A 27,987-nucleotide genomic window follows, 5' to 3' on the forward strand; every position below is an offset into this window, starting at 1 on the left:
TCGCGCTAGCCATGTAGGCCTGCCTATATAATGGGAACGTTAGTCCTGACCGGGAGAAGCTTGAAGTCGCGCCATTCATTCTGTGCTATCAGCAGTTTCACATTCATCGGCAGTCACAGGAGAGCTTTCACAATGGCAGAATACTTTACAGAGCAAATAGTATTTAACAAACCAAAGGTAAGTTACAAATGAAGAACATAATGTATCATGCAAAGCGAATTTTGCAGTAAATGATTCACTCGTATTACTCAACCACGTTCTTGTATTTAGGAAATATACCAGTTCACTCGGCTACTTTGTTTATATGGTAAGGTTTCACTTCGTTAATTCATCTGTTTGATTCTAAAACCCCGGATGCACATGGTTAGAAGAAACGAAAGGTAGTCTACAGGTTAGGAGAAATCACGCAGCAGGTTAGGAGAATTAGGTTAAGGTTAGCGAAAATGCTTTCCTAACACTGCTACGAAAATCACTTCGGACAAAGTGGCATGTTTTTAAGGAGTCCCAGTCTACTACTACAGCAGAACTGCCGTCATTGCGCAATTAACCTATTAATTTGCACAAGCCTCGCCGAGCAACACGTTAAATGGAGAATGCATAGCCTAGATCGGTGTTACTCACTATTTTTTGTAAGGGGGCACTTTGGGTTGAGACAATCATTCAGAGGCCGGCACAGAACTTACATTTGTTGTACGTTTTCTTCCAATATTATCAATTGAGAGCAAATTCGGAGCAATAGAGCACATGCACATTTGATTACAGCACATCACAAATATATAAACTCAGTAAAAAAAACACGTCCTCACTGTCAACTGCGTTATTTTCAGCAGTCCTAACATGTGGAAATATTTGTATGAACATAACAAGATTCAACAACTGAGACATAAACTGAACAAGTTAAACAGATGTGTGACTAACAGAAATGGAATGTGACCCTGTACAAGGGGAGGGGGGTCCATATCAAAAGTAACAGTCAGTATCTTGTGGGGCCACCAGCTGCATTAAGTACTTCCAGTGCATCTCCGCCTCATGGACTGCACCAGATTTGCCAGTTCTTGCTGTGAGATGTTACCCCATTCTTCCACCAAGACACCTGCAAGTTCCCGGACATTTCTGGGGGGAATGGCCTTAGCCCTCAACCTCCGATCCAACAAGTCCCAGATGTGCACAGTGGCATTGAGATCCGGGCTCTTTGCTGGCCTTGGCAGAACACTGACATTCTCTTCTTACAGGAAATCATGCACAGAATGAGCAGTATTGCTAGTGGCATTGTCATGCTGGAGGGTCATGTCAGGATAAGCCTGCAGGAAGCCTCCCACATGAGGGAGGAGGATGTCTTCCCTGTAATGCAGAGCGTTCAGATTGCCTACAATGACAACAAGCTCAGTCTGATGATGCTGTGACACTCCGCCCCAGACCAAATCAATCCCGCTCCAGAGTACAGGCCTCAGTGTAACGCTCATTCCTTCGACGATAAACGCAAATCTGGAACCGCGACTCGTCAGTGAAGAGCACTTTTTGCCAGTCCTGTCTGGTCCAGCAATGGTGGGTTTGTGCCCATAGACAACGTTGTTGCCGGTGATGTCTGGTGAGGACCTGCCTTACAACAGGCCTACAAGCCCTCAGCCCAGCCTCACTCAGCCTATTGCGGACTGTCTGAGCACTTATGGAGGGATTGTGCGTTCCTGGTGTAACTCGGGCAGTTGTTGCCATCCTGTACCTGTCCTGCAGGTGTGATTTTTGGATGTACCGATCCTGTGCAGGTGTTGTTACACATGGTCTGCCACTACGAGGACGATCAGCTGTCCGTCCTGTCTACCTGTCTTAGGCGTCTCACAGTACATTGCAATTTATTGCCTTGGCCACATCTGCAGTCCTCATGCCTCCTTGCAGCATAACTAAGCCATGTTCATGCAGATGAGCAGAAACACTGTGCATCTTTCTTTTGGTATTTTCCAGTCAGTAGAAAGGCCTCTTTAGTGTCCTAAGTTTTATTAACTGTAACCTTAATTGCCTACCGTCTGTACGCTGTTATTGTCTTAACGACGGTTCCACAGGTGCATGTTCATTAATTGTTTATGGTTCATTGAACAAGCATGGGAAACAGTGTTTAAACACTTTACAATGAAGATCTATGAAGTTATTTGGATTTTTACGGAATATCTTTGAAAGACAGGGTCCTGATAAAGGGACTTTACACACACACACACACACACACACACACACACACACACACACACACACACACACACACATATAATAGGCTACATCACATGTATAAGACCCATATTAAGGGTTACCTCAGTAGTTGGATGAGTGAAAATGTCCCTTCTGCTCCTTGACTGAATTAATTCTAAATGTATCGTATGTTGCTGCTATTCTTGTGAGGCAATCCAGGTGTGCATTGGTCAGTCTGTTTCTCTGTTTTTGTTTCACAATGTACATTGTTGAACATTTTGCTTCACATAAATAAGTGCTGACAAAAATGTTTACCTTTTGCACACACTGCTTCAGAAGTGGATGCTTCAGAAGTGGATAGATACTCTGTGTCTTACACAAGGCTCCAGAAATGGGTAACACCTGATCTTAGTTCACTTTGAAATGTGTAATTTGCCTGCAGCTCACTCTCTATGTCAGCACGGTCAGAACAGAGGGCTGTGATGACTGGGGTCAGAGATGCTATTGGCGCATGGAAGGGGTTCTCAATGAAGTTGAAAAACTCCTTGTACTCCATCATATCCTTGAATCTTGACTCAAACTCCAACTTCAACTCTTCCAACACACGCACAAATGCATCATATCTAAAATGTCTGTGTTGGATGTGGTGACTGCTCTGAGTTTTGGGAAATGAACAAACTGTCTGTCAGGTATGAACAGTGTGGTGATTTTTATTTTGAAATGCTGTGACCACACGCAGCATTTTGTCCAGAGTTTTATCTTTCCCTTGGAGCTGGAGACTCACCATGTTCAGGTGGCAGGTGATGTCAGTTAAAAAAGCCAGCTTTAATATCAACTGTGGATCATCCACTTTAGTTCCTCTCCTCTTTCTTGCAACAAATTCACAGATTTTGAGGGAGGAGAGAGAAATCTATCCAAAATTCTGCCAGGAGACAGACATCTCACCTCATTGTGAAATATCAAGTCGCCGTATACTGTCTGGTATTCCTCCAGCAACTCACAGAATTTCCGGTGGACATGTTTTGTCAAAGTGGGCATGACGTGACTGGAAATGTCACTCTCTAAATGTGCTTGTTTAAAACAATTGACTGCCTTCTGGCAAATAAGACAGTGAGCTAGTCCCATCATGCAGTACAAAACAATACTTGTCTGTCCATTTCTCTTGGAACTTTCTGTGTTCTTCTTGAATCGACCGCATACTTCTCTTAGCTACGTTAGCTGCATTAGCTAGCTTCATTTCCCCGCCGCCATCTTCCTGATTCTCCTGGTTCTCCGGCGGTTGTTCGTTCATAGCTTCCCCCTCATTTTCATTGTCAATGGATTGACGTTTCTTTTTTTACAATAAATCGATCCATGTCGACCAGACTGCAAAATGAGCTAGTAGCAAACTGATATGTGTCAGTCGCTGTAGCTGAGCAGTTGTGTTCTATTTCGGCCTTTATGTTCCACAGCTGTGCTATACTGCTATCCATCTTCCGTCCAGGGAACAATAGATATATTCAACAAAAGTGATTCAGGCCTGCATTAAACACATTTAATTGAAATTGCGTCATTGTTATGTATTATGAATGGAAAATAGGTAAATCAGAGCGAGCCACAAATGAATGGCTCGGCCTGCGGGCCGTGCAATGACTACCACTGGCCTGGATGGTCTACATTTTCTATTGATATATTTTGTCAGTCACTTACTGAGGTTTTACATAGCATGCAGTATACTTAAGCAACAGAGTACCACAGTATGAGTCATTGTACCAATAAAACCCATTGCGCAAACAGGGAAATGGTTCCAATCGTTTTTCCACTATTCATTTCTCCCATCTGGGATTTTAGAAACACTTACAATGAGGGCTGTTTTGTGTATGCTCGAATAAATAACACACGAGCACAATGATTAACACACGGGACGAGACCCGTAATCATCTGCGCAATCCTCAATGGCACAAAAACAGGTACTCGCACGCACCAACAAACATTGGAGCAATAATCGACCACCCAATGGAAACCAAATGGCACACTTGTACAAGTACTAATCAGTGTGAATTGGGGACAGGTGTGCGTAATGAAAGTTCCGGAGGGATCCGTGACAGTTTGATTCCCACGGGGGACCAGTATGAAAAATTATGCACTCACTAAGTTGCTCTGGATAAGAGTCTACTAAAATGGAAAAATAATAAATAGACAGACCATTTCAGTTTTCACATTGAAATACATTGCATTTTCAAAGTATTTAAAGAAACTGTAAAACATATATTAAGCAAGTATTTTTATATTCCACAAATATTATCAGATTACCAATGTAATTAGACCAGTACACTTTTTTGTCATACCCATGGTATATGGTCTGATATCAGGTATTTCAGCCAACGAGCATTCAGGGTTCGAACCACCCAGTTTATAATGAGTATTAGGTAACATGCCACTGTGGTGATGGATGGTTGAATTGGTATGTGCTTTACTGGTGGAATCAGACTGATTAATGTGTTCGGCAGTAGGATATGTACTGTTTATGTAGAGTATAACACAAACAAAATATAACACCAGTAAAAAAATTCCCCTCTACCTAACTTCCCCTCACAGGCCCTTCAGTTTCCCTTAAATCCCGTTAGGTTGGCTGCTAAGCCTACCTTAGTTATCCTAGCCCTGCCATTCCCAACCAATTAGAGCGCTTGGAAATGCTCATCTAGTAGAGACTTGCACCCGCCCATTCAGGTCAGAGTGTTATCGTCTTCCGAAGGGAGAAGACTCATGTTTCAGAGACCTTTTTATTGTCGACAGTGACACAAATGTCTCTGAATGATGTGCTTGCATTGAAATTTAAGTTGCAGGGGGGTTTTAATGGGGGTGTTGCATGCTTTAATAATTACCACTAATTACTTAATGTTACTTTGATAAGTTTCAACCATATGTTCTACTGGATGGCTGTAACATTTATTTGAATGTTAGAGTTGCCAATACTGGTTTGTGTATTGTTTATTGAATATAGTATTATTTTGTATTGCCATAAGTGTCTTTATTGCATTGATTGCACAAGTACTTTTGTAGAAGTGGTTTAATTGTTGTATTGGTAAAACATTAGGGGTAAAACGGTTCTCATGGTTCGGTACGATATGGTACAGTGGTGTCAAGGTACGGTACGGTACAGTGGTGTCAAGGTTCGGTACGGTACAGTTGTGCCAAGGTTCGGTACGGTACAGTGGTGTCAAGGTTCGGTACGGTACAGTGGTGTCAAGGTTCGGTACGGCTTCAATGCATCGACAAAATAAACGCCTGAGAAATATGTCATTTGTATTTAGATTTTCCATGTATTATAATAGTAAACACGGGTAGATTGAATTCCCAGGAGCAGATAGAAACAAAGGGACAACAAAAAACAGCAGTGCCTGCCTTATAACATGAAATTAAATAGTCATTTAAAACAGAACTTCAACCAGAGTGCATAGTCCAAGCATCATATATCAAAATTAAGTCCCATAGCAGTGTCTTAAACAAAATAGGACCACTTGAGACTGGTTACTTGGAAAAAATAACAACATTTTCATCAGATTTTCAAGATTTTCTTTAAGAAGATTAGTCTATCCACATTATCTGCAGTTAGCACAGATCAGCTTGCTGTGACAATGTCAGAGGGGCTGTGGAGAATATCCTCTCGCTAGGGACAGAGGTCCCAGGCACAGCCAGGTAGCACCTTGCTAACATGGCAACATGTTAACCCTTTGGTCTTCCACCATGTAAGTGGATCAGCATCCAGGGGAATACAGTCCACTTCCCTGTATGAGGTCACCTCCTCCTCTATGACCTTGACCTTTGACTTGGTTCCCTGCTCCTGGGTCGTGAACAACTCCCCAAAATGCTCCGCCATGGCAGACTTCTTTTCTGGAGGAGAACGTCTGCAGTCTCTGGAGAGGGGTTGGCTCGTGTGGTATCTGTGGCTTGACCCTGTAGAATTAAATTAGGAATTTTCATCTATCTTTTAAGTGCCTTTAAAAATATGATTTGTTGTTAGAAATATATATCAGACACTATTATGACAATTACAATTATTACTTTGTAATGAATTGTTAAATCACTAATTAATCAAATAATAAATGTCACGTGAACAAAATAAATACAATACCTGTTGTATATTGGTCACAATCTCTGCTGTGAGTTCATTGTCGACTCTCAGACGAGCAGCAGCATCCAGGTGCAGCAGGGACTTGAACCGGGGGTCCAAAGCGGTGCTCTTGTGTAAGAAGTCTTAGACACCACCAGGGTCAGCATATCTAGGCTCCAGGTTAACTCTGATCACAGTCTTGACATCCCTTCCTGCATCCCTTCCTTCATCTTCATCGGATGCCACCGTTGAGTTCAGGATCATTGTTTTTCATAGGCTTGACCATGGAAACCGATGAAATGCTCTTGGTGCATATCAGTGTTGTGACTGTTTTGAGACGTTTGCACACTTTGATAACCTCCTCTGCTAGTCTTATGTCATTTTCAGACAAAGTCACTATCTTTGACATTCTTCCTCACAGCTTGATCAGTCAGTGTAAGAACACACTGCAACTTTCTGCTCAAGGTATCTCTCAACCATGTCATGGCTTGAAATCCATCTAGTAGGGACATCTTGAATTAGTTTGTAGTTTGGCAGCTCCAGCATCTCCTGTTGTCTTGAAAACATGTGCAGCAGTTGTGCTGTTATGAAAGAAGGATAATGGATTCAATGACATTGCTTTTTGAGATGCTAGATTAATACACGTTAAACATGTTTCTGAATCCCGTATTCTCTAACACAGAGAAGGGTCTCATATCTGCCGCTATGAATTTAGCTATCGCTGTGTTTCACCAAGCCCCACAGATTGGCACTTTTGGGTGATGCCGGCGCAAATGAGTAGTCATGTTACTCGTATTGTCACTTAAATAGGCTATCGGCAATGAACAGAGCCTACATGTTGTTAGAGGTTTAATCCACCACTCGTTGGCCATCCTTGTTACAGTTTACAGGGAAACCGAAATGTTCCCAGATGGCAGACCTGAATGATACTGGGGTGTCTTCTAGCATGTCGCTAACTGCTAATTCCTTCGTAAGCTAATTGCTGCTACAACGGTCTCTCAGCTCTGTTCCCGCTAGAGTGAAATGACTAATGAGCAGAGCTGCATACAGCTACAAGTCGAAACTTTTTATTTTTTTAAGACATCTTTATTACTTATGTGGATATTTTTCCCACGTTAATTTATACGCCATTGGTTTATGCAATAATACATTTAAATTACAATTAAATATGTATGTATTTTCCTAGCTATATGATTAATGTATTGTTCGGTTCGCAGTGTGTACAGTGCACCCTGGACCCTGTTCCGAACGGTTCGATAAGAATACACGAACCGTTTCACCCCAAACAGTCTTTGGCATGCACACGCTATCTCAGCTTTTTCCATAGTTGCCTTTTATTATCCAGGCTGTAACACATCTGGCCATGATTGGGAGTTGTCCCATAAAGCGGCGCACAATTGGCCCAGCATCGTCCGGGTTTGGCCGCCGTAGGCTGTCATTGTAAATAACAATTTGTTCTTATCTGACTTGCCTAGTTAATTTTAAAAAATGAGGAGGTTTATTGCTTTGGATGAGCTTCTAAATTCATCACAGACTGTTCTTGGCGCTTGCTCATGCTCTGAGTAATTTATGACCCTGTGGCACCTTGCCAGATCTGATAAAATTGCAGATTCTCGCACCAGGCTTGGAGAGAGGTTGTCAATCCAAGTAATTTGTTTTTCTCTCTCTCCAAGAGTGAATGTTTATGTTGATGCTGTGTTTATAGCCCTTTATAGACATGTTGTAAGCTTAATGCTGTTTGTCAATTAATCATCTACATGTACAGTACCAGTCAAAAGTTTGCATGCACCTACTCATTCAAGGGTTCTTCTTAATTTTTACTATTTTCTACATTGTATTTTATATTTCAGATTCTTCAAATAGCCACCCTTTGCCTTGATGACAGCTTTGCACACTCTTTGCATTCTCTCAACCAGCTTCATGAGGTAGTCACCTGGAATCCATTTGAAATGAATAGGTGTGCCTTGTTAAAAGTTAATTTGCGGAATTTATTTCCTTAATGTGTTTGAGCCAATCAGTTGTGATGTGTCATGGTAGGGGTGGTATACAGAATATAGCCCTGTTTGGTAAAATACAAAGACCATATTATGGCAAGAACAGCTCAAATAAGCAAAGAGAAACGACAGTCCATCGTTACTTTAAGACATGAAGGTCAGTCAATCTGGAACATTTCAAGAACTTTGAAAGTTGAAACTGGTTCTCATGAGGACCACCACAGGAAAGAAAGACCCAGATTTACCTCTGCAGAGGATAAATTCATTAGAGTTACCAGCCTCAGAAATTGCAGCCCAATAAATGCTTCACCGATTTCAAGTAACAGATACATCTCAACATCAATTGTTCAGAGGAGTCTGTGTGAGTCAGGCCTTCATGGTCAAATTGCTGCAAAAAAAACACTACTAAAGGACAAGAAGAAGAAGAAGAGACTTGCTTGGGCCAAGAAACACGAGCAATGGACATTAGACCGGTGGAAATCTGTCCTTTGGTCTGATGAGTCCAAATTGGAGATTTTTGGTTCCAACCGCTGTGTGACGCATAGTAGGTTTACAGATGATCTCCGCATGTGTGGTTCCCACCGTGAAGCATGGAGGTGTTATGGTGTGTGGTTGCTTTGATGGTGACACTGTCAGTGATTTATTTCGAATTCATGGCACATTCTGCAGCGATATGCCATCCCACCTGGTTTGCGCTTAGTGGGACTATCATTTGTTTTTCAACAGGACAATGACCCAACACACCTCCAGGCTGTGTAAGTGCTAATTGACCAAGAATGAGAGCGATGGAGTGCCTCATCAGATCTGGCCTCCACAATCACCGGACCTTAACCCAATTGAGATGGTTTGGGATGAGTTGGACCGCAGAGTGAAGGAAAAGCGGCCAACAAGTGCTCAGCATATGTGGGACTCCTTCAAGACGGTTGGAAAAGCATTCCAGGTGAAGTTGGTTGAGAGAATGCTAAGAGTATGCAAAGTTGTCAAAGGATGGCTACTTCGAAGAATCTCAAATATAAAATACTTTTGCTTACTACTGTACATGATTCCAGATGTGTTATTTCGTAGTTTGTCTTCAGTATTATTCCACAATGTAGAAAATAGTAAAAATAAAGAAATGCCCATGAATGAGTAGGTGTGTCCAAACTTTTGACTGGTACTGTATGTATATTGCATAGTTATAACCCTTAACTAATACTGTTTACATGTGTGCAGATATTTGTCTTCTAGAACCACAACAATAATAGTCCAAGTCATTCGATTTACCACAATCATACATATACCAAAGTATGTGGACAACCCTTCAAATTGATGGATTCGGCTATTTCAGCCACACCCGTTGCTGATAGGTGTATCAAAATCCAGCACACAGCCATGCAATCGCCATAGACAAACATTGGCAGTAGAATGACCTTACTGAAGAGCTCAGCGACTCAACCTGGGACCGTCATAGGATGCTACCTACGAGCAACAACGGCTCAGCCGCGAAGTGGTAGGCCACACCAGCTCACAGAACGGGACCACCGAGTGCTGGAGCATGTAAAAATCGTCTGTCCTCAGGTTGCAACGCTCATTACCAAGTTCCAAACTGCCTCTGGAAGCAACATCCGCAGTACCATTTGTAGTGAGCTTCATGAAATGGGTTTCCATGGCCGAGCAGCCACACAAGTCTAAGATCACCATGCTCAATGCCAAGCGTCGGCTGGAGTCGTGTAAAGCTCACCGCCATTGGGCTATGGAGCAGTGGAAACACGTTCTCTGGAGTGATGAATCACGCTTCACCATCTGGCAGTTTGATGGACGAATCTTGGCTGGCGGATGCCAGGAGAATGCTACCTGCCCTCATGCATAGTGCCAACTGTAAAGTTAGGTGGAGAAGTAATCATTGTCTGGGACTGTCTTTCATGGTTTGGGCTAGGCCCCATAATTCCAATGGAGGGAAATTTTAACGCTACAGCATACAATGACATTCTAGACAATCCTGTGCTTCCAATTTTGTGGCAACAGTTTAGGGAATGCCCTTTCCTGTTTCAGCATGACAATTCCCACAAACACAAAACGAGGTCCATGCAGAAATGGTTTGTCGAGATCTTTGTGGAAGAACTATACTGGCCTGCACAGAGCCCTGACCTCACTAATGCACTTGTGGTGTTAGAGCAGCAAAGGGGGCAGCATATTAATGCCCATGACTTTGGAATGAGCTGTTCAATGAGCAGGTGTCCACATACCTTTGGTGACTGTAGTGTATAAACATATTCAAATGGTCCCCAACACACATAGCTGTTTCCAAGTGTTCAGTATGGGCCTCAACATCATGTTCTGACCAGACCGTACTATAGTGGGCAGAAAACAAAACCAATATGGGGGCATTCATAGCCGACTGCTCAGAAGGTGAGGGCATACCAGCCAACCGTTTCAACATGGTCCTTCTAGACGGATTTAGCTACCAACAGTTTTTTACATGGTCCTTCATTCCGCCAGATTTAGCGACCCAATAGTTTTTTTTACACCGGTATACCATTATTAGATATAGGTAGGACAACCCCTGTGTGTGTGTGTGTGTGTGTGTGTGTGTGTGTGTGTGTGTGTGTGTGTACACACAGGGGTTGTCCTTCCTATATCTAATAATGGTATACCATATATACCCTGTATGTCCATTTTATTATGTTACACTAACTGTAAGGAGGTAGACCGTAAGAAAGGGGCAGGACAATGACTTGACTCATTCACTCTTTCTCTTATTGACCACAGGTCAACTATCCATGTGATATAAGTATATACTGTGCATTACATAACATGTTGCATCGTTTGATGAGTCTTGATTATGAATTCTGTTACTGCCATGCCTGCCTGTTACACACGCTAACAAAATAAAGTTGAAATAGACATTTTCTTTCAGTTCCTGTATCTATGTAAGTGGCAAGAGCACAGATTATAAATAACTATCTTTTCCACTGCATGGACAATCGCGGGCAAATAAATTGTCACCCTTGCACTTTTCCTAAAAAAATCATGAACATTGCACTCCAAAACATCTTGATAATCTGCTTGAGTTCATGATATCCTGCACACGTTCAAGGCCTCCAGTGACAGAGGCAGCAATGTGACCCAACAGCCACAGAGTTTCTAAAACCAGGTGCACGATTTCCAGAAATGCTTGCGAAGCAGACTAAGCAGATGTGGCCGGGGTTTAGGGTTTGAGAAGTGAAACATTCTTCCTTAAATTGTTCATGTTCTCTAAATCTAAAGGCAGAACCTAGATTGGAGCCAATGTCTTAAGTAGTTGAACATGTTATTGCTTCAACCTTGTGAAAGTGTTTTAGTCAAAACAACTTTTATATTGAAGGAGTGCCTTTTGGACGGCCTGCAAACTGTGCAGTTTGGCGCGAGACGACCGTTTGACCGATGACATATACCTGCACGTGAGCTTAGCAAGCCAACGTCGCCAGGATATCGCATAGCGTGATCGGGGGTAATTAGCTAACTAAATAATAGCGCAGGATAACATACACACTTACTTTTAATACATTAGAAAGTGTCTCTAGCGGACTGACACAACAACATATGGCGGCTTGTTACACAACGACATGGAAAGGGATAGAGGAAAAAGAGACACATCGTTTAAACTATTCTCACAGTAATCATATACTTTGCACATGAATTGCCGCCCGTTTGGAGTAAGATGAATGTATTTATGTGTGAATGCCTTCGTTCGTTTATTATCTCTGTCTGAACCAGCCCTCCTTAGGAAGAATGTTGGGTTGGCCTTTCAGCGGAACTCTTGTAAGGCTCTGATTGTCCAAAAGGGGACCCCGTTTTCCGTCTCCTACTGTTGTTCACTCTGGAAGATGCTCCTTGGAAGATAGGATAGCCAGCCGTGTCGATGGTGATGAAAGTAGCGTACTACATTGATTTGAGAAGAGTAGTACGGTGGAATGGTTCGAAGAGTAGTAGGATGGTCCCACTTAAATTCGCTTTTCTAGATATTTGTTTTAGGACAGCTAATCAGCTGTACCAGTGATTGTCTGAGAGGGTTTTCTTCTCCAAATCATGTTGGTATTCAGGGTTCAAACCACTCTGGCGTGAGCTGCAGCTCGACGCTTTTCTGGTCTGGGAGTTGAGTTTATTTTCTTCACCTCGTGTTGAGGTTCAAAGTTCCAATCATTTCAAATGTGTAGCTAACACTTCACGGTTTTCTGGTCTAATGTTAACTTCTTTACCAATCCTTCTATGCACTCTGGTAGAAGGGGGCGGTTCCATCAGGCTGACACACTCTCTGACCTCACTCGGGGCGTGGCTACTTACCATGTGTAAAGTTTATAGGAGACAAATTCTCATGGCTCCTAAAATCACATTCAAAACATATGACAAATGATGAAAGTATTTTTGTTATTTCATTTACAACGTTAAGGATGGAGACTTCATACATGTAGTGTATATACTTTTCAAGTTACAGTATTTCCTTTATAACCTTTTTAATGACATCACAAAATATCAACCCATATGACATGATTATTCTTTAGTTCACCATTCCCCACATTCGTCTGTTAGAAATATTGTTCCAGTATTCGCTTTAGGACGTGTTAGGGTTTCGGCGGGAAGACTGTTTGTATAGACGAAGCACATCCCTCTCTTAACCAAATCACTTTCCTAATTCATATTGCCCTGTTCACCGCCGAACCCAGGAATTTCACGTATATACATTCATGATTTCTTACTCAAAGCGGGCGACGGTTTGTGTGCAAAGTATATGGTTACTTTAGGTGAGAGAAGTTTCTGAATGTACCAATGTTAAGTGTCTCTGTCCCTTTTCCTCTCCATCTCTTCTTTAACAAGCGTCAATGTTGTTGTCATTCCTCTATGGACATGTTATCAGCGTATTACATCTCCAGTCAATAACCAGTACGGAGTGTGTATGTTTATCCTGTGTTCCCATTTAATTAGCTTGTAAATAAATAATTAAACCAATTTGTGTCATACTGAATCATAAGTAAGCCTCAGGTTTTTGCAGATGCAAGGAGGCTACGACTGTTCAGAATGATATGATACAAGGTTATGATAAGTTGACTGTTTATAGATGTGATGGGTAAAGGCCTTTTTAGAGTTTAATTCGGGAGATGGTAACTCTTTAAAGAACCACTCTCGTGGTGCCCCAGATCCTAATGAGTTACTTGTTACATAATTAATACAAAATTGGGTAACAATTAAACATAGTTAGTTAATTAGATAAATAACTGTCTTCAGATTGATGTTAAAGTCAGGACACATAGGGCCTACCGTGATTTTCGCACTGTTAATTACATACATTAAATTATACTAAAATAGACTACCTTCACATTTCCTAGAGAAAACATATTAGTATTTCAAGGCGTTGGTTTCCTGGGATCATGTCAGACCATAATTATCACACTCGTACTAAACTCAATATGTAATAACCGTAATAGTATTCCCTTCAAGAGCCAACCTGTCAGACAGGTGTAGGATCTTAATTTAAAAAATAAATAATTTATTGTTGAATTTTACCCCTTTTTCTCCCCAATTTCATGGTATCCAATTGTTTAGTAGCTACTATCTTGTCTCATCGCTACAACTCCCGTACGGGCTCGGGAGAGACGAAGGTTGAAAGACATGCGTCCTCCGATACACAACCCAACCAAGCCACACTCCTTAACACAACGCGCATCCAACCCAGAAGCCAGCCGCACCAATGTGTCAGAGGAAACACTGTGCACCTGGTTAGCGCGCACTGCGCCCGGCCCGCCAAAGGAGTCACTGGTGCATGATGAGACAAGGATATCCCTACCAGCCAAACCCTCCCTAACCCAGACGACGCTAGGCCAATTGTGCGTTGCCCCACGGACCTCCCGGTTGCGGCCAGTTACAACAGAGCCTGGGCGCGAACCCAGAGTCTCTGGTGGCACAGCTGGGTCTGCAGTACAGCGCCCTTAACCACTGCACCACCCAGGAGGCCGTAGGATCTTAATTTGACCAGTATTGTCGTAACAAAATAGTACTGCAGCAACAGGATTTGAACGTTTAGTCCATATGTACTTTCCGCCAACGCAATGTTGCTTGATCAGTGGTTAGGCTATTAGCTAGCCAAAATTTAAGCTACATGAACAGTGCAATACTGTAAAAATAACCAATTGTTAGTGCAGGTTTTCAGTAAATCCTATGGTGCAGAGAAAATTCCCAGCAATAACAGAGTAATCAAATTAAGATCCTACACCTGTAAACTGTAAGATGATAAAGATGGCTTAGAACTTTTCAAGGTTATTTCCTGTTGCTCGTCTTGGAAGATTTGTTATTTCTTAGGAATACATTACCTATATTTTCAATCTCATCCAGTATGTGCCTCAGACGGTCAAAAGATAACAAAAACGATACATTATATACCTTCCCTTTACAATCGAATCCTCTGGTCATGTTTTATTAGTTGTAACTGAGGCATGGGGTGACCACAGTCAATATGCCCTGTAGTCAGCTGGTGTAGAGTAGCTGGGCAAGATTTAGCACTTTCATCTGTCAGCTCTGATGGAATAAGGGCCGAGCACTCAGTTGCTCTTCTTTGAACCTTCTCTGGCATCCCTGGCCTTTTCACCGACTGCAAAAACTACGGTGCCCAGTCATGCACACTGCATTCGTTATAGATGTGGTCCAGCCAACACATTGCATTGAACCACATCACACAACAACACATGCTCTCTCATTTGCCAATGTTTAGTCTATTGATTTGTTTGAGTTCATCCTGATTGTCTGTACTTCAATTCAGGCTAAATTACTCTATAGGTCATTAGGTTAAAGTACATTACATTTTGAATTTTGTCTCATCTTCAGATTGAGCTGCATGTGCATCTTGATGGCGCTCTCCGAGTGGAGACCATCCTAGACGTTGCCAAGTAAGTCTATAAACCTGTTGAATTCTTAGTATTTTGTTTAAATAGTGTGTTTTATTACAGGTTTTGCAAGTTCTCTTTAAACATTAACTGTCAATTTACCTTTGGTAAAAGGGCTATTAGACTCAAGTGACATGGTTTATTAGGTTCATGTGACACATTGTTCTTTCAGTATCTTTCGTTTGGAACATGTAGGCCTAGTTATGGGGCTGTTTTTAAACTAGCAATTTCCTTTAAGTCATTAATATAATGAATTGAAATGAACATTGAGCAGCTGTGGCTACCTATTGCTGGTTCTAATTTTAAAGTCCTCTGTTTCTGTATGTCTGTACCAGGCGACGTGGGATCCCCCTACCTGCATACACAGTGGAGGACATGAGACGAATCTGTGTGGTACACCAGCCTGCCACCCTCACAGAGTTCCTCAGCAAGTTCGCAGAGTACATGCACGTTATTGCGTAAGTACCCTGAACATGAAGATGGCTGAGATAATGAGATGCTGACTACTGCACGAATCCCCTGAGCTTTTGGTTTCATACTGTTGTTATCACCGGGAGAAGTTGTCTCACGATGTCAAACTCAATAGCAGTGGTGGAAAAATTACCCAATTGTCATACTTGAGAAAAAGTAAAGATACCATAATGCAAAATGACTCAAGTAAAAGTGAAAGTCACCCAGTAAAATACTTATTGAGTTCAAGTCTAAAAGTATTTGGTTTTAAATATACTTAAGTATCACAAGTAAATGTAATTGCCAAAATATACTTAAGTATCAAAATAATTTTGAATCCTTTATATTTAGCAAATATAAAGGCACGGTTTTCTTGTTTTAAAATGTATGGATAGCCAGAGGCCCAATCCAACACTGAGACATAATTTACAAACAAATTATTTGTGTTTAGTGAGTTCGCCAGATCAGAGGCAGTAGGGATGACCAGGAATGTTCTCTTGATAATTGCATGAATTGGACCATTTTCCTGTCCTACTAAGCATTCAAAATGGAACTAGTACTTGAATAGTTTTTTAAAAGAATGTAGTGAAAGTAAATAAAAACATAGTAAAGCAAAGTACAGATAACAAAAAAAATGACTTAAGTAGTATTTTAAAGTGTTTTTACTTAAGTACTTTATGTGTTACAGCACAAGATGGTGTCAAGGGGCTAAACTACCAATCATAACTGCTGTACAGTGTGTTAGGAGTTAAGAGTTTAAATGTGTTTGCATGACACACAATGCAATCAACAAGCTTTTAAAGACTGTCATTTGGAACTGTCATTTGTAATGATTGTGAATTGTGTGAGTTAAATAGCAGCCCAATTGAGGTACCTTCACTTTTAAGACCAGCACTTGATAGGTCTTCCTGGTTAGTGAGTGAATGTAACGCAGACAGAGACAGTATTATGCAATGTTTCCTCTGGTGGCCAGACTAGGGGGTTAGTTAGTTGAAATGCAGATCATGCAGCACAGAGGGGCACGTCATGATGCCAGCAGGTGTTTCTTTGGCAACCAACTGAACTCAGAGTCAAGGTTGTTATGTATTCCATTCCCATTACAACACTACCTTATATTTAACCCAAAATCTTCCGTAACCAACATATTTCACATTTTGGCCCCCCAGATGGTACTTTTGAAAAAAGCAACAATCCTAGTAAAAATCTAACCTCAAAACCAGTACATCACTGGGGCCAAACTTCCTGCCATCCAGGACCTCTATATCAGGCGGTGTCAGAGGAAGGCCCTAAAAATTGTCATAGAATCCAGCCAGCCTAGTCATAGACTGTTCTTTCTGCTACCTCACGGCAGGTGGTACCGGAGCGCCAAGTCGAGGTTCCAAAAGGCTTCTTAACAGCTTCTACTCCTGAACAGCTAATCAAAGGGCTACCCAGACTCCTCTTTTACGCTGCTGCTACTCTTTGTTTATAATCTTTGCGTAGTCACTTTAACTCGACCTACATGTACATATTACCTCAACTAACCGGTTGACTCTGTACCGGTACACCCTGTATATAGCCTTGCTTGTTATTTTGCTGCTGCTGTTTAATTATTTCTACTTTCATTTTCAACTTTTTCCTGAACACTTTTTTTTTTTTACATCTTAACTTCTTAAAGTATTGTTGGTTAAGGGCTTGTGGGTAAACATTTCACTGTAAGGTTGTTGTATTCGGCGCATGTGACAAATAACATTTCATTTGATTTTAACACGTGATGTTTTTATTCTCTGCCAGACTAATCAACAACCTCCCACAACTATGAAAAGAAACAATAATGGTTTGTAGTTGTAGCCTCTAGCCAGGACAGAGCAGCTGCTAGCTAGCGGTTATGCTGAATAAAGCATTCTTTATGAAGTCCTTCCCTTAAAAACCTTGTTGTTGCGTCTGGTGCGAACCCCCCCCCCCCCCCCCCCCACCCGCACACACACACACGCAACAAAATGGGGAACTTGATAGCTGCGTTTGGCTCATGCAGGATTTTTGTGTGTTTAGATGGATGGATAAGCATGGGGGTGGGGGAACAAAAAGCATTCAGACCAGGCCAGTTAGCAACAAGCGTTCGTGTTTTCACTTCCAGTGTAAAAGCCGGAAGCAGTCTTTTTTTTTTCCAATCATGTGATGTGAAACAGAATCTGTGTTGTGAAGTCAAAAAGCAACAGAGAGGGAAACGACGCTAGGAACATCTGAGTGAGTTTGCAGACATTTCCCCCCACTCCAACATACCCATTACTCCACAGGGACTCTTGCAGAAATATAAATAGTAAATCAAATTACAGATACCCCCCCAAAAAACTACTTAAGTACTACTTTAAAGTAATTTTACTTACGTACTTTAGACCACTGCTCAAAAGTGAACGTTCGATTAATCTCTTGATCAATGAGTGTTAGGGTGAGTTTGTTTTATGCTGGTAGTGTTACAGCACAAGATGACGTCAAGGTGCTGCACAACTCATTTGTGTTCGTGTCAAGTTCAGTTTACAGGAGGTTGTGCTCCACCAAGCTCTTTAATCAGCTTTATTATTGCAGATGGCTCTTAGATGGAGATGAAAGTTCAATCTGTAGAGACCCATGACAGGGAGCTGACATGTACTGTATGTACTGTTTACTTCCCTGTTTTATTTCAGCAAGAATCATAACTGCTGTACGGTGTGTTAGGATTCAAGAGTTTAAATGTATTTGCGTGACACGCAATGCAATCAACAAGCTTTTAAAGAACACGTGATCACCTAATTTGTTAAATTACGGCTAAAATATGAAAGTGAGGGGGAGCTTTGTATTGGGACTGTCATTTGTAATGATTGTGAATTGTGTGAGTTAAATAGCAGCCCAATTGGGGTACCTTCGCTTTAAGACCAGTGCTTGATAGGTCTTCTTCCTGGTTAGTGAGTGAATGTAACGCAGACAGAGACAGTATTATACAATGTTTCCTCTGGTGGCCAGACTAGGGGGTTAGTTAGTTGAAATGCCGATCATGCAGCACAGAGGGGCACGTCATGATGCCAGCAGGTGTTTCTTTGGCAACCAACTGAACTCAGACAGAGTCAAGGTTGTTATGTATTCCATTCCCATTACAACACGACTTTATATTTAACCCAAAATCTACAGTACCAACATATTTCACATTTTGGGCCCCAGATGGTACTTTTGAAAAAAAGCAACAATCCAAGTAAAAATCTAAACTCAAACCTCACCCACTGCTCAGACTAACGTGATGTTTCAATTCTCTGCCAGACTAACCAACAACCTCCCACAACTATGAAAATAAACAATAATGGTTTGTAGTCGTAGCCTCTAGCCAGGACAGAGCAGCTGCTAGCTAGCGGTTATGCTGAATAAAGCATTCTTTATCAAGTCCTTCACTTGAAAACTTTGTTGTTGCGTCTGGTGCGACCCCCCTACACGACAACAACAAAATGGGGGAACTTGCTAGCTGCGTTTGGCTCATGCAGGAGTTGTGTGTGTAGGTGGATGGATAAGCATGGGGGTGGGGGAACAACACACATTCAGACCAATCATGTGATGTGAAACAGAATCTGTGTTGTGAAGTCAAAAAGCAACAGAGAGGGAAACGACGCTAGGAACATCTGAGTGAGTTTGCAGACATTTCCCCCCACTCCAACATACCCATTACTCCACAGGGACTGTTGCAGAAATGGGCACAATATAACGGAATGATATGCACTCAAAATCCAATGAAACTACTATTACAAATGACTATAATATTCTATTATCCCCTATGTCATTCTTCAAATACTGTACACAGGCTGATCTTACGCCCTTTATCGTCATTGCAGGGATAATGATAATTGCAGGGATAATGATAAGTCATTTTCTCCTCCAGACAGTCAGTCCTATTGGCAGTAGCAGTTAATTGCTCAGTGTACGTTCAAGTGCAGTTCAGAGGTCACGTGGAGGGTTGGTTCAGCGGCTGGCTATGCTCTGACTCTGACAGTAATAGTCCTCCTGCTGTGGTGTGCTGAGGATCTACGATCAGATTACCCTTCTGTCATTCAGAGACACACTACTACCCTTTTACTAACCCTGCAGGCATAGAGGGAAAAGACGCAAAGAATAGTTGGCCGTTCCTAGAACATTTCCTTTGTTTTATGTGTGTCCTAAATCAAGTTGTTTTAAAATTGTATTTGTATCTGGATGAGCATAATTTGAGGAAATCCCCCAACAATGTAGGGCCTTTTGTTGCTGACTAACAATTAGCATTTTACCCGCCATCGTTGATTAGATATTCGTGTTGTTTCTCTTGGCCTTCCACTGATTTTGTATTACCTTTCCAGTGGCGACAGAGAGGCGATCAAGAGGATAGCTTACGAGTTTGTGGAGGACAAAGCCAAAGAAGGGGTCATCTACGTTGAAGTTAGATACAGCCCACACTTGCTGGCTAACACTGACGTGGAACCCATTCCATGGAACCAAGAAGAGTAAGTGGATATGATATGTTTCTGAGTTGGTAAGGTAGCTGGCAGAAAAGTGTGAATTTGAAATATACCGCATTAGCGATTGTCACACTTGAATATATGGACATGTACTTCTTTGAGTTCCTTGTGCTCTCCAATGGCAGAGTTTTGTATTGTTCATCTCATTTGTAGGTATCTGTTCTTGTCCTCAGAGCTCAAAACGTATAACATTCAACATAGAAATGCATTCAAGGATTCTCGCGGTCTTGATTTCACTCGCTCTCTTCTCCCAGAGGTGACCTGAGCCCAGATGAGGTGGTTCACTTGGTGAACCAGGGACTGGCCGAGGGAGAGAAGGCGTACAAGATCAAAGCCAGGTCCATTCTGTGCTGCATGCGCCACATGCCAAGTAATGCCCTCACTGTCCTGTTCATGCTCCTGTCCTGTCTGTCTGGCACGACTCATTCCCTCCTCGTTGTCTGTAGTTAATGTCTGTGATCCTTATCACACTGTAGGTGGTTGCAAGCCAAAACATTTCACATTTAAAAACACCTCCCACACTTTCTGTTGTCGTCATTTTCCGACTGTCTCTCGTTTCATTCCATCCCCACTCAACTGTGTTGATCTATACTTGACGATGGTTGTGATGCTGTGCACATTTATTTATTTTTCTCCTTAGCTGATGTTACCATTTGCAGACAGTAAAAAAGGGGCTCTTGTTTGTGTATTGTATCACTGAATGAACAATTGAAAGTCTCATCTCCTACGTTACAGTACAGAATGGAGCTAGCATTGTCTCCCATACAAAAGATCCCCTTTCAGGGCTTCCCAAACTCGGTCCTCGGGACCCCAAGGGGTGCCCGTTTTGGTTTTGGATATTACACTATACAGCTGATTCAAAAGACCAAAGTTTGCTGGTTAGTTTATTACTTGAATTAGCTGTGTAGTGTTAGGGCAAAAACCAAAACGGGCACCCCTTGGGGTCCAGAGGACCGAGTTTGGGAAACGCTGCAGGTATTCGTTAAGTCATCTGGATTGATGTAACTTTCTGACTTACCAGAGCATAGTATTTGTAATTACATGTAACAAAATGTCAGTGGCTATTTTAGGCAGACATTCCATACATACTTTTAGCTTTTACTGAGATGCTTGGCCTATTACACATTCGTGGACTGCAGCAGACCATTTAGATAACCATTAGGTCATAAATCTAGCATGAAAACATTTCAGAAACATCCCCAGAAATCAAACATTGTGTTAAAAAAAAAATCTTATCTGTTTGACCTTACTGGGTTGCTACTGCTAATAAACGTGTGTGTTGCGTTGCACAGGCTGGTCCATGGACGTGGTAGAGTTGTGTAAGAAGTATAAGAAGAACGGAGTGGTGGCTATTGATCTGGCAGGAGACGAGTCACTCAACTGTGAGGCCTTCCCAGGACACAGGATGGCCTATGAGGTAACTGCCTAACTTTGAACCCCTCCTAGCCAATTCATACTGTATGTGCTCTAGTCAACTGTTTTATCATTGTCATGCAAGCATGCCTGGTTAACGGAAATGCTAAAGGACTTAGAGTTGTCTTTAGCACATCGTATGCAGGATATGAGGTTAACCACTGTCCTGCTATCATGCAGCATACCATGCTAGGTTTTATGGCTTAAAGGTGAGAGCTCAAACTACACCTTTCTCAAAACTGAAAGGAGTGGGAGCATAGAGCGAAGGTGTACTGGAAACACGAAGAATTATTCACATTTGATTGTTGCAGAACCGATGTTGCAGAACATCCGGACATGTTGCAGAACCGCAGACATTTAAGTCCTGCAATTGGTTGATGTATTTCCTAACGGGCCAATTACTTGCACCTTTCTTGTCATTATAATGAATGGAGTTGCTCTGTAGCAGAACCCATTCAGTACATAGAGGCATGACGGTCACTTTAGAGACACATTTGATGGCGAGATCATTCCTGTGAGCCATTTCTTGAAACCCAAAAACGTTCTTAAGAATAACAAAGGACTTTCAACAATAAAACTATTCGCGCTGTGGTAAAGTGGGCCAACTTTAGAAATACTATAAGTCGGTAATAAATGTAGTAATAACAAGACGACCAAAAGTCGACATATGTCATTTCAACAAGAATTTCGTTCGTACTGCTTGCATAGATCTATTTTCCATGTTTGTGGTGTAAATGAATAGGAGACCGTTAAATCATTCCCTCAGGACAATATCTGGAAACACTGTGGTAAGTTTGACCAGAGGCTGGAGTGATAAATTTGGACATGCCAGGGCAAAATACTAGGGGCTGGTATCTCAGAGCCAGATTAAGCCTAGTCCTGGACTAAATGGCACTTTCAATGGAGAATCTCCATTGAATATAAGGATGCCTTTTAGGCCAGAACTAAGCTCCATCTGCATCTGGGCAACTGGCCTTAAGAGAGTATTAAAAGAGAGCACTGCACTAATAGAGACTGTTAACATAACTGAACAAGCTCTAGATGGATTTTTTCTTTTTTTTGAAGCGTTGCTGGGGTTTGTCAAAATCCGATGTTTCTCAAATGTTGTTGGTGAGATGTAGTCCTTTTCAGTCTAGCCCTTGGCAAAAAAAAGAAATAAAAAATATCTCCCTACTCGTGACAATAGCACAAGCTCTTGGAATCTCTGAGGTCTTGGAACAATCTTATGACTGTAGCTCATCCATGTATAATTACATAGTTTCAAGACAATGAAAAGTATTTAGGTCGGGAACTAACTGCATTGCTAATGTAAAACCCAGATAGTTCTCTGGTTAACTTGGTGTTGATGCTTTTCATTGACCCTGATTGACCTTGTTGACAGGAAGCAGCAAGATGTGGGATCCATAGAACAGTCCACGCAGGAGAGGTGGGCCCTGCCTCGGTGGTGAAAGAGGTGAGCTTTCCTTTCCTTTATAGTCTTTGGGGAACACTAAATATGTCAATTTTAAATGACATGTCTAATGGCTGTTCAGCTTGACCCAAGACTTCCTCTACTGCTCAACACACAGCAGCGTTATTATGTTATAAGTGATTGCATTGTGAAAACCTTTTATAACAACTTAAATATGTATTTCAGATGGAAACAACTAAACAACTCAGTACACACAGCACACTATCCAATTTCATGTCTCCCGGAAAGTCTTCACTAGCCTATGTGACTTCCATTCTATGGAAGCCATCTTTTAAAATGTTGCAACCAAAGACAGCATATTACCAGGCGTAGGGTGAACTCATTTGAATTCAATCCCTTTTTGACAGCACCCTTTTTGATTAGAACGAAGCCTTCCATACATATTTGCCCATTGTAGAAGTGCTCAGAAAGTTACTTTTTTTTCCTTAAAGGGTTACTTCGGAATTTTGGCAATGAGGCCCTTTATCTACTTCCCCAGAGTCAGATGATTTTATGGGTACCATTTTTATGTCTCTGTGTCCAGAATGAGGCGGTAGTTTTGCGAGGCAATGCTAACTAACATTAGCATTATTTATTTGAGGAAAAAGTGTTTTTTGGGGGCAGAAATGCCTTGTGGAACATGTTAACTTTCATGTGCCTTAATAACAAACTTGTGTGCAATCTGTAAATAAAAATAAAATTGTAAAATTATGAGCCTAGTTGGTTTAGCCACAGAAAAAAACAGGAATCTTCCCTCTAGCCATGATTGTCTGAAATAATGGATGGATTGGTCTGCCCTGTAGCATGCTTCTGTCTATAACATGAGCTGCTCAGTAAACAGTTAATGAACCTGTGGAACGGTCGTTAAGACACTAACAGCGTACAGACGGTAGGCAATTAAGGTCACAGTTATGAAAACTTAGGACACTAAAGTGGCCTTTCTACTGACTCTGAAAAACACCAAAATAAAGATGCCCAGGGTCCCTGCTCATCTGCGTGAACGTGCCTTAGGCATGCTGCAAGGAGACATGAGGACTGCAGATGTGGCCAGGGCAATAAATTGCAATGTCCGTATTGTGAGACGCCTAAGACAGCGCTACAGGGAGACAGGATGGACAGCTGATCGTCCTCGCAGTGGCAGACCACTTGTAACAACACCTGCACAAGATCGGTACATCCGAACATCACACCTGTGGGACAGGTACAGGATGGCAACAACAACTGCCCGAGTTACACCAGGGATGCACAATCCCTCCATCAGTGCTCAGACTGTCCGCAATAGGCTGAGAGAAGCTGGACTGAGGGCTTGTAGGCCTGTTGTAAGGCAGGTCCTCACATGCTCAAAGGGATATTCATTGTCTGCTTTTTTTTTACCCATCTACCAATAGGTGTCCTTTTTTGTAAGGCATTGGAAAACCACTCTGGTCTTTGTGGTTGAATCTGTTTTAAATGCAATGCTAGTCTGAGGGACCTTACAGATAATTGTGTGTGTGGGGTACAGAGATGAGATTGTCATTCAAAAATCATGTTAAACACTATTATTGCACACAGTGCGTCCATGCACATTTTCTCTCCTGAACTTATTTACTGTAGGCGTGCCATAACAAAGGGGTTGAATACTTATTAACTCAAGGCATTTCAGCTTTTCATTTTAAATACATTTGTAAAAATGTTGAATAACATAATTTCACTTTGACATTATTGGGTTTTGTGTGTAGGTCAATGACATCAAAAAAAGAATCGCAATTTAATCAATTTTCATTTTAGGCTGTAACACAACAAAATGTGGAACAAGTCAAGGGGTTTGAATCCTTTCTGAAGGCACTGTATCAATCAACCATTGATCTTTTCCAGTGATGAAGACATGGATGTCTCCTAGTAGGGTGGGGTATGCAAAAATGGGTCAACTTTAAGCACTTCTATGTTTTGAAATTCAGGTCCAAAAAGTCATTTTCTGACCACTTCTTCCATGGGCAAACATGTATGGGAGGAAGGTTTCGTTTAAATCATATGGATTTACCCAACAGCCAGTAGTTCTGTTGACGTGAAAAATACAAATATTTGTACCTGTTTGCGCATAGCCGCGGAAAGTAGGGGTGATGAGGGTTCTGTAGCACCCATTGATATATCACAATGAAAAAAATAATGATAGAAAAATAATGATAGAAAAATATATATAATAATCACAATTTGGGCACTAGGTCTTTATTACTCCCGTATGAGCGGATAACAATGTGCTTGAGAGCAGAGCGGGGAGAGAAATACCCCTCCCCAGCCCAAAACATCTTTAACATGATTCCTCTGCCATGCCTTTGAGTTGCTTGGTGACCCATATCTGATGTCTTCTTCAGGCTGTGGAGGTCCTGAAAGCAGAGCGAGTAGGACATGGATACAACACACTGAAGGATCAAGTGTTGTACAAACAGCTCCTGGAGCAGAACATGCATTTTGAGGTAAGAATGTGCACGTTACTTTTCACCTCTAATGAAAGTTACATTGAGCTTTGTAGACACAGTATATTACATGATGTATCACTCACTTTATCTCATAAAACAAGCCATACACACTGTGTACAAAACATTAGAAACACCTTCCTTAATATTGAGTTGGACCCCCTTTTGCCTCAATTCGTCGGGGCGTGGACTCTACAAGGTGTTGAAAGTGTTCCGTAGGTATGCTGGCCCATGTTGACTCCAATGCTTCCCACAGTTGTCAAGATGTCCTTTGGGTGGTGGACCATTGTTGATACACACAGGAAACTGTTGAGAGTGACAAACCCAGCAGGGTTGCAGTTCTTGACACTCAAACCTGTGTGCCTGGGACTTACTACCACACCCTGTTCAAAGGCACTTAAATCTTTTGTCATGCCCATTCACCCTCTGAATGGCACACACACACACACACACACAATTCATGTCTCAATTTTCTCATGGCTTAAACATCCTTCTTTAAACTGTCTCATCTACACTGATTGAAGTGGATTAACAAGTGACATCAATAAGGGATCATAGCTTTCACCTGGATTCACTTGCTCAGTCTGTCATGGAAAGAGCAGTCATGTTCCTAATTGTGTATATCCTACCATGGAGGCCTGTATGGCAAGCTAGTGCACAGGGACCTCTGGTGGTCACGGAGAGACATCACACATCTCATCCGCTAGCAGTACATCTGACTACGTCCCAATTCACCCACTCCTTATTTTGAAGTGTGCACTTCTACACTTTCTGGCATGGATTTAACAATGGTGGAAACTTACACCAATCATGTTTTTTTTTTTTTTTTTTTACCAATGAGTGGGAGTGTGCAAGGGCACACTTCTGGAAAAGGTTGGCGACTATAGGTACATGAAGGAATGCTGTGTGATTTCAGGTGTGTCCCATATCCAGCAGACTGACTGGAGCCTGTCATCCAGACTTCACCGAGCATCCTGTCATCACGTAAACTGTCTTTCACTTCCTATATTATTTGAATGATACGTCTTTGGATCAAGTTTTCACCAATTCATGAAGATCGCAGTTACAGGCTCAGCTTGTTTAATTTTCGTTAAGGTTTACTTCATCGCCTAGGAATGACGTGTGTGTGTGTGTGTGTGTGTGTGTGTGTGTGTGTGTGTGTGTGTGTGTGTGTGTGTGTGTGTGTGTGTGTGTGTGTGTGTGTGTGTGTGTGTGTGTGTGTGTGTGTGTGTGTGTGTGTGTGTGTGTGTGTGTGTGTGTGTGTGTGTGTGTGTGTAGATTCAGGAAGGATAAGGCCAACTACTCTCTGAACACAGATGACCCTTTGATTTTCAACTCCAACCTGCACTTAGACTACAGCACTGCCCAGGAGTACATGGGTTTCACTGAGGAGGAATTCAAGAGACTGGTACAAAGCTAATTTGAACTCTTATTTCAATTTGGCATTGTGGTTTAATACCGTGAAATACAATCTACCACTGTTGATGATACCACGCGTGTCAAATACTACAGTATACTCACCTTTGTATGGTTGAATGTTTCTCTCTCGCTCACCTTGTTTTCCAGAACATAAACTCCGCTAACTCCAGCTTCTTGCCTGAGAAGGAGAAGAAGGATCTTGTTAACGAGTTGTATGAAGCCTATGGGATGGTGGAGAACACTGTCTTTTCAAATGAAGCACTGATCAGATCCGCTTAAATGGCAACACAACAAACCAGGAACCAACCACTTTAAACTCTTACTTCCACTCTGAAATGTCTATGCTCCTATGTGTACATACATTGAACTAGCAATATGTTATTGTACTGCTGTACAAAGCTTAAACGCTCTCATTGCAATGGAGAAAAAAACCTGGTTAATTAGTATTCCATCTAACTGTGGATCCCACTGATAAAGCAGTTGTTTAGCCTACTGTGGAATTGGTGCAGAGATATATAAAGATGTTCTTAAATGATTGATTTCAACCTGATGGTAAACGGTACAATCTGTTTGGTCATTCTCAATGTGAAACTAACAACTTACCTTGCCTCATCAAACAACAAGCACTTTATATGCCTCAGTCAATTCTCAAAGTACTTTTTGCATCCGGTATATATCATATATCATTAATTGAATGTAATAGATGTGTACTATCCATTTATGCTTAAAGGTAAGTACTTTTCATCTACTGGTGGTAAAGGAAAGCTATTGTGTACTATATATGATTTAGGCCAATAGACCGTTTGAATCACCATGCCCACAACTTACTTTTTAAAAAAATGTGGGGATGCATGAGGTTTACCAGCTCTATACCAAATATTTTCTAAACATGTAATGTTGTTATAGTTGACCACTAGGTGGCGAACTATCTACTAGCCATCTCATTGTAAGACCGCCTACTAAAGTGGTCTTCCAGTTTTAAGAATAACTTGTGTAATATGTTTTCTCTGATTTTATAGCGTAACACATTTTATATATTTTTTCATTTTTACTAATTTGAAAGTAATTCAATGTATTATACATCTATTCTGTGGAGGACAATGGTGTTAAAATACAAGCAATGTCTACAATGAAACACTTTTGCATCAAATGGT

General features: G+C 41.6%; 1 protein-coding gene across 1 annotated transcript; it reads left to right on the top strand.

Annotated features, from left to right (window-relative positions):
- LOC118360040 (adenosine deaminase-like) lies at positions 1 to 27,983 on the top strand. The gene is made up of 11 exons (XM_052482427.1): positions 1 to 177; positions 15,100 to 15,161; positions 15,494 to 15,616; positions 19,940 to 20,083; positions 20,353 to 20,468; positions 21,391 to 21,515; positions 22,893 to 22,964; positions 25,313 to 25,414; positions 26,331 to 26,398; positions 26,693 to 26,822; positions 26,981 to 27,983. Exons 1-11 carry the CDS (start codon positions 31 to 33, stop codon positions 27,110 to 27,112), a joined length of 1,221 nt encoding a protein of 406 aa, XP_052338387.1. The 5' UTR covers positions 1 to 30; the 3' UTR covers positions 27,113 to 27,983.
- Positions 27,984 to 27,987: the final 4 nt, after the last annotated feature.

Source organism: Oncorhynchus keta, chromosome 27 (assembly GCF_023373465.1).
Source record: "Oncorhynchus keta strain PuntledgeMale-10-30-2019 chromosome 27, Oket_V2, whole genome shotgun sequence".
Classification (NCBI taxonomy): Eukaryota; Metazoa; Chordata; class Actinopteri; order Salmoniformes; family Salmonidae; genus Oncorhynchus; species Oncorhynchus keta.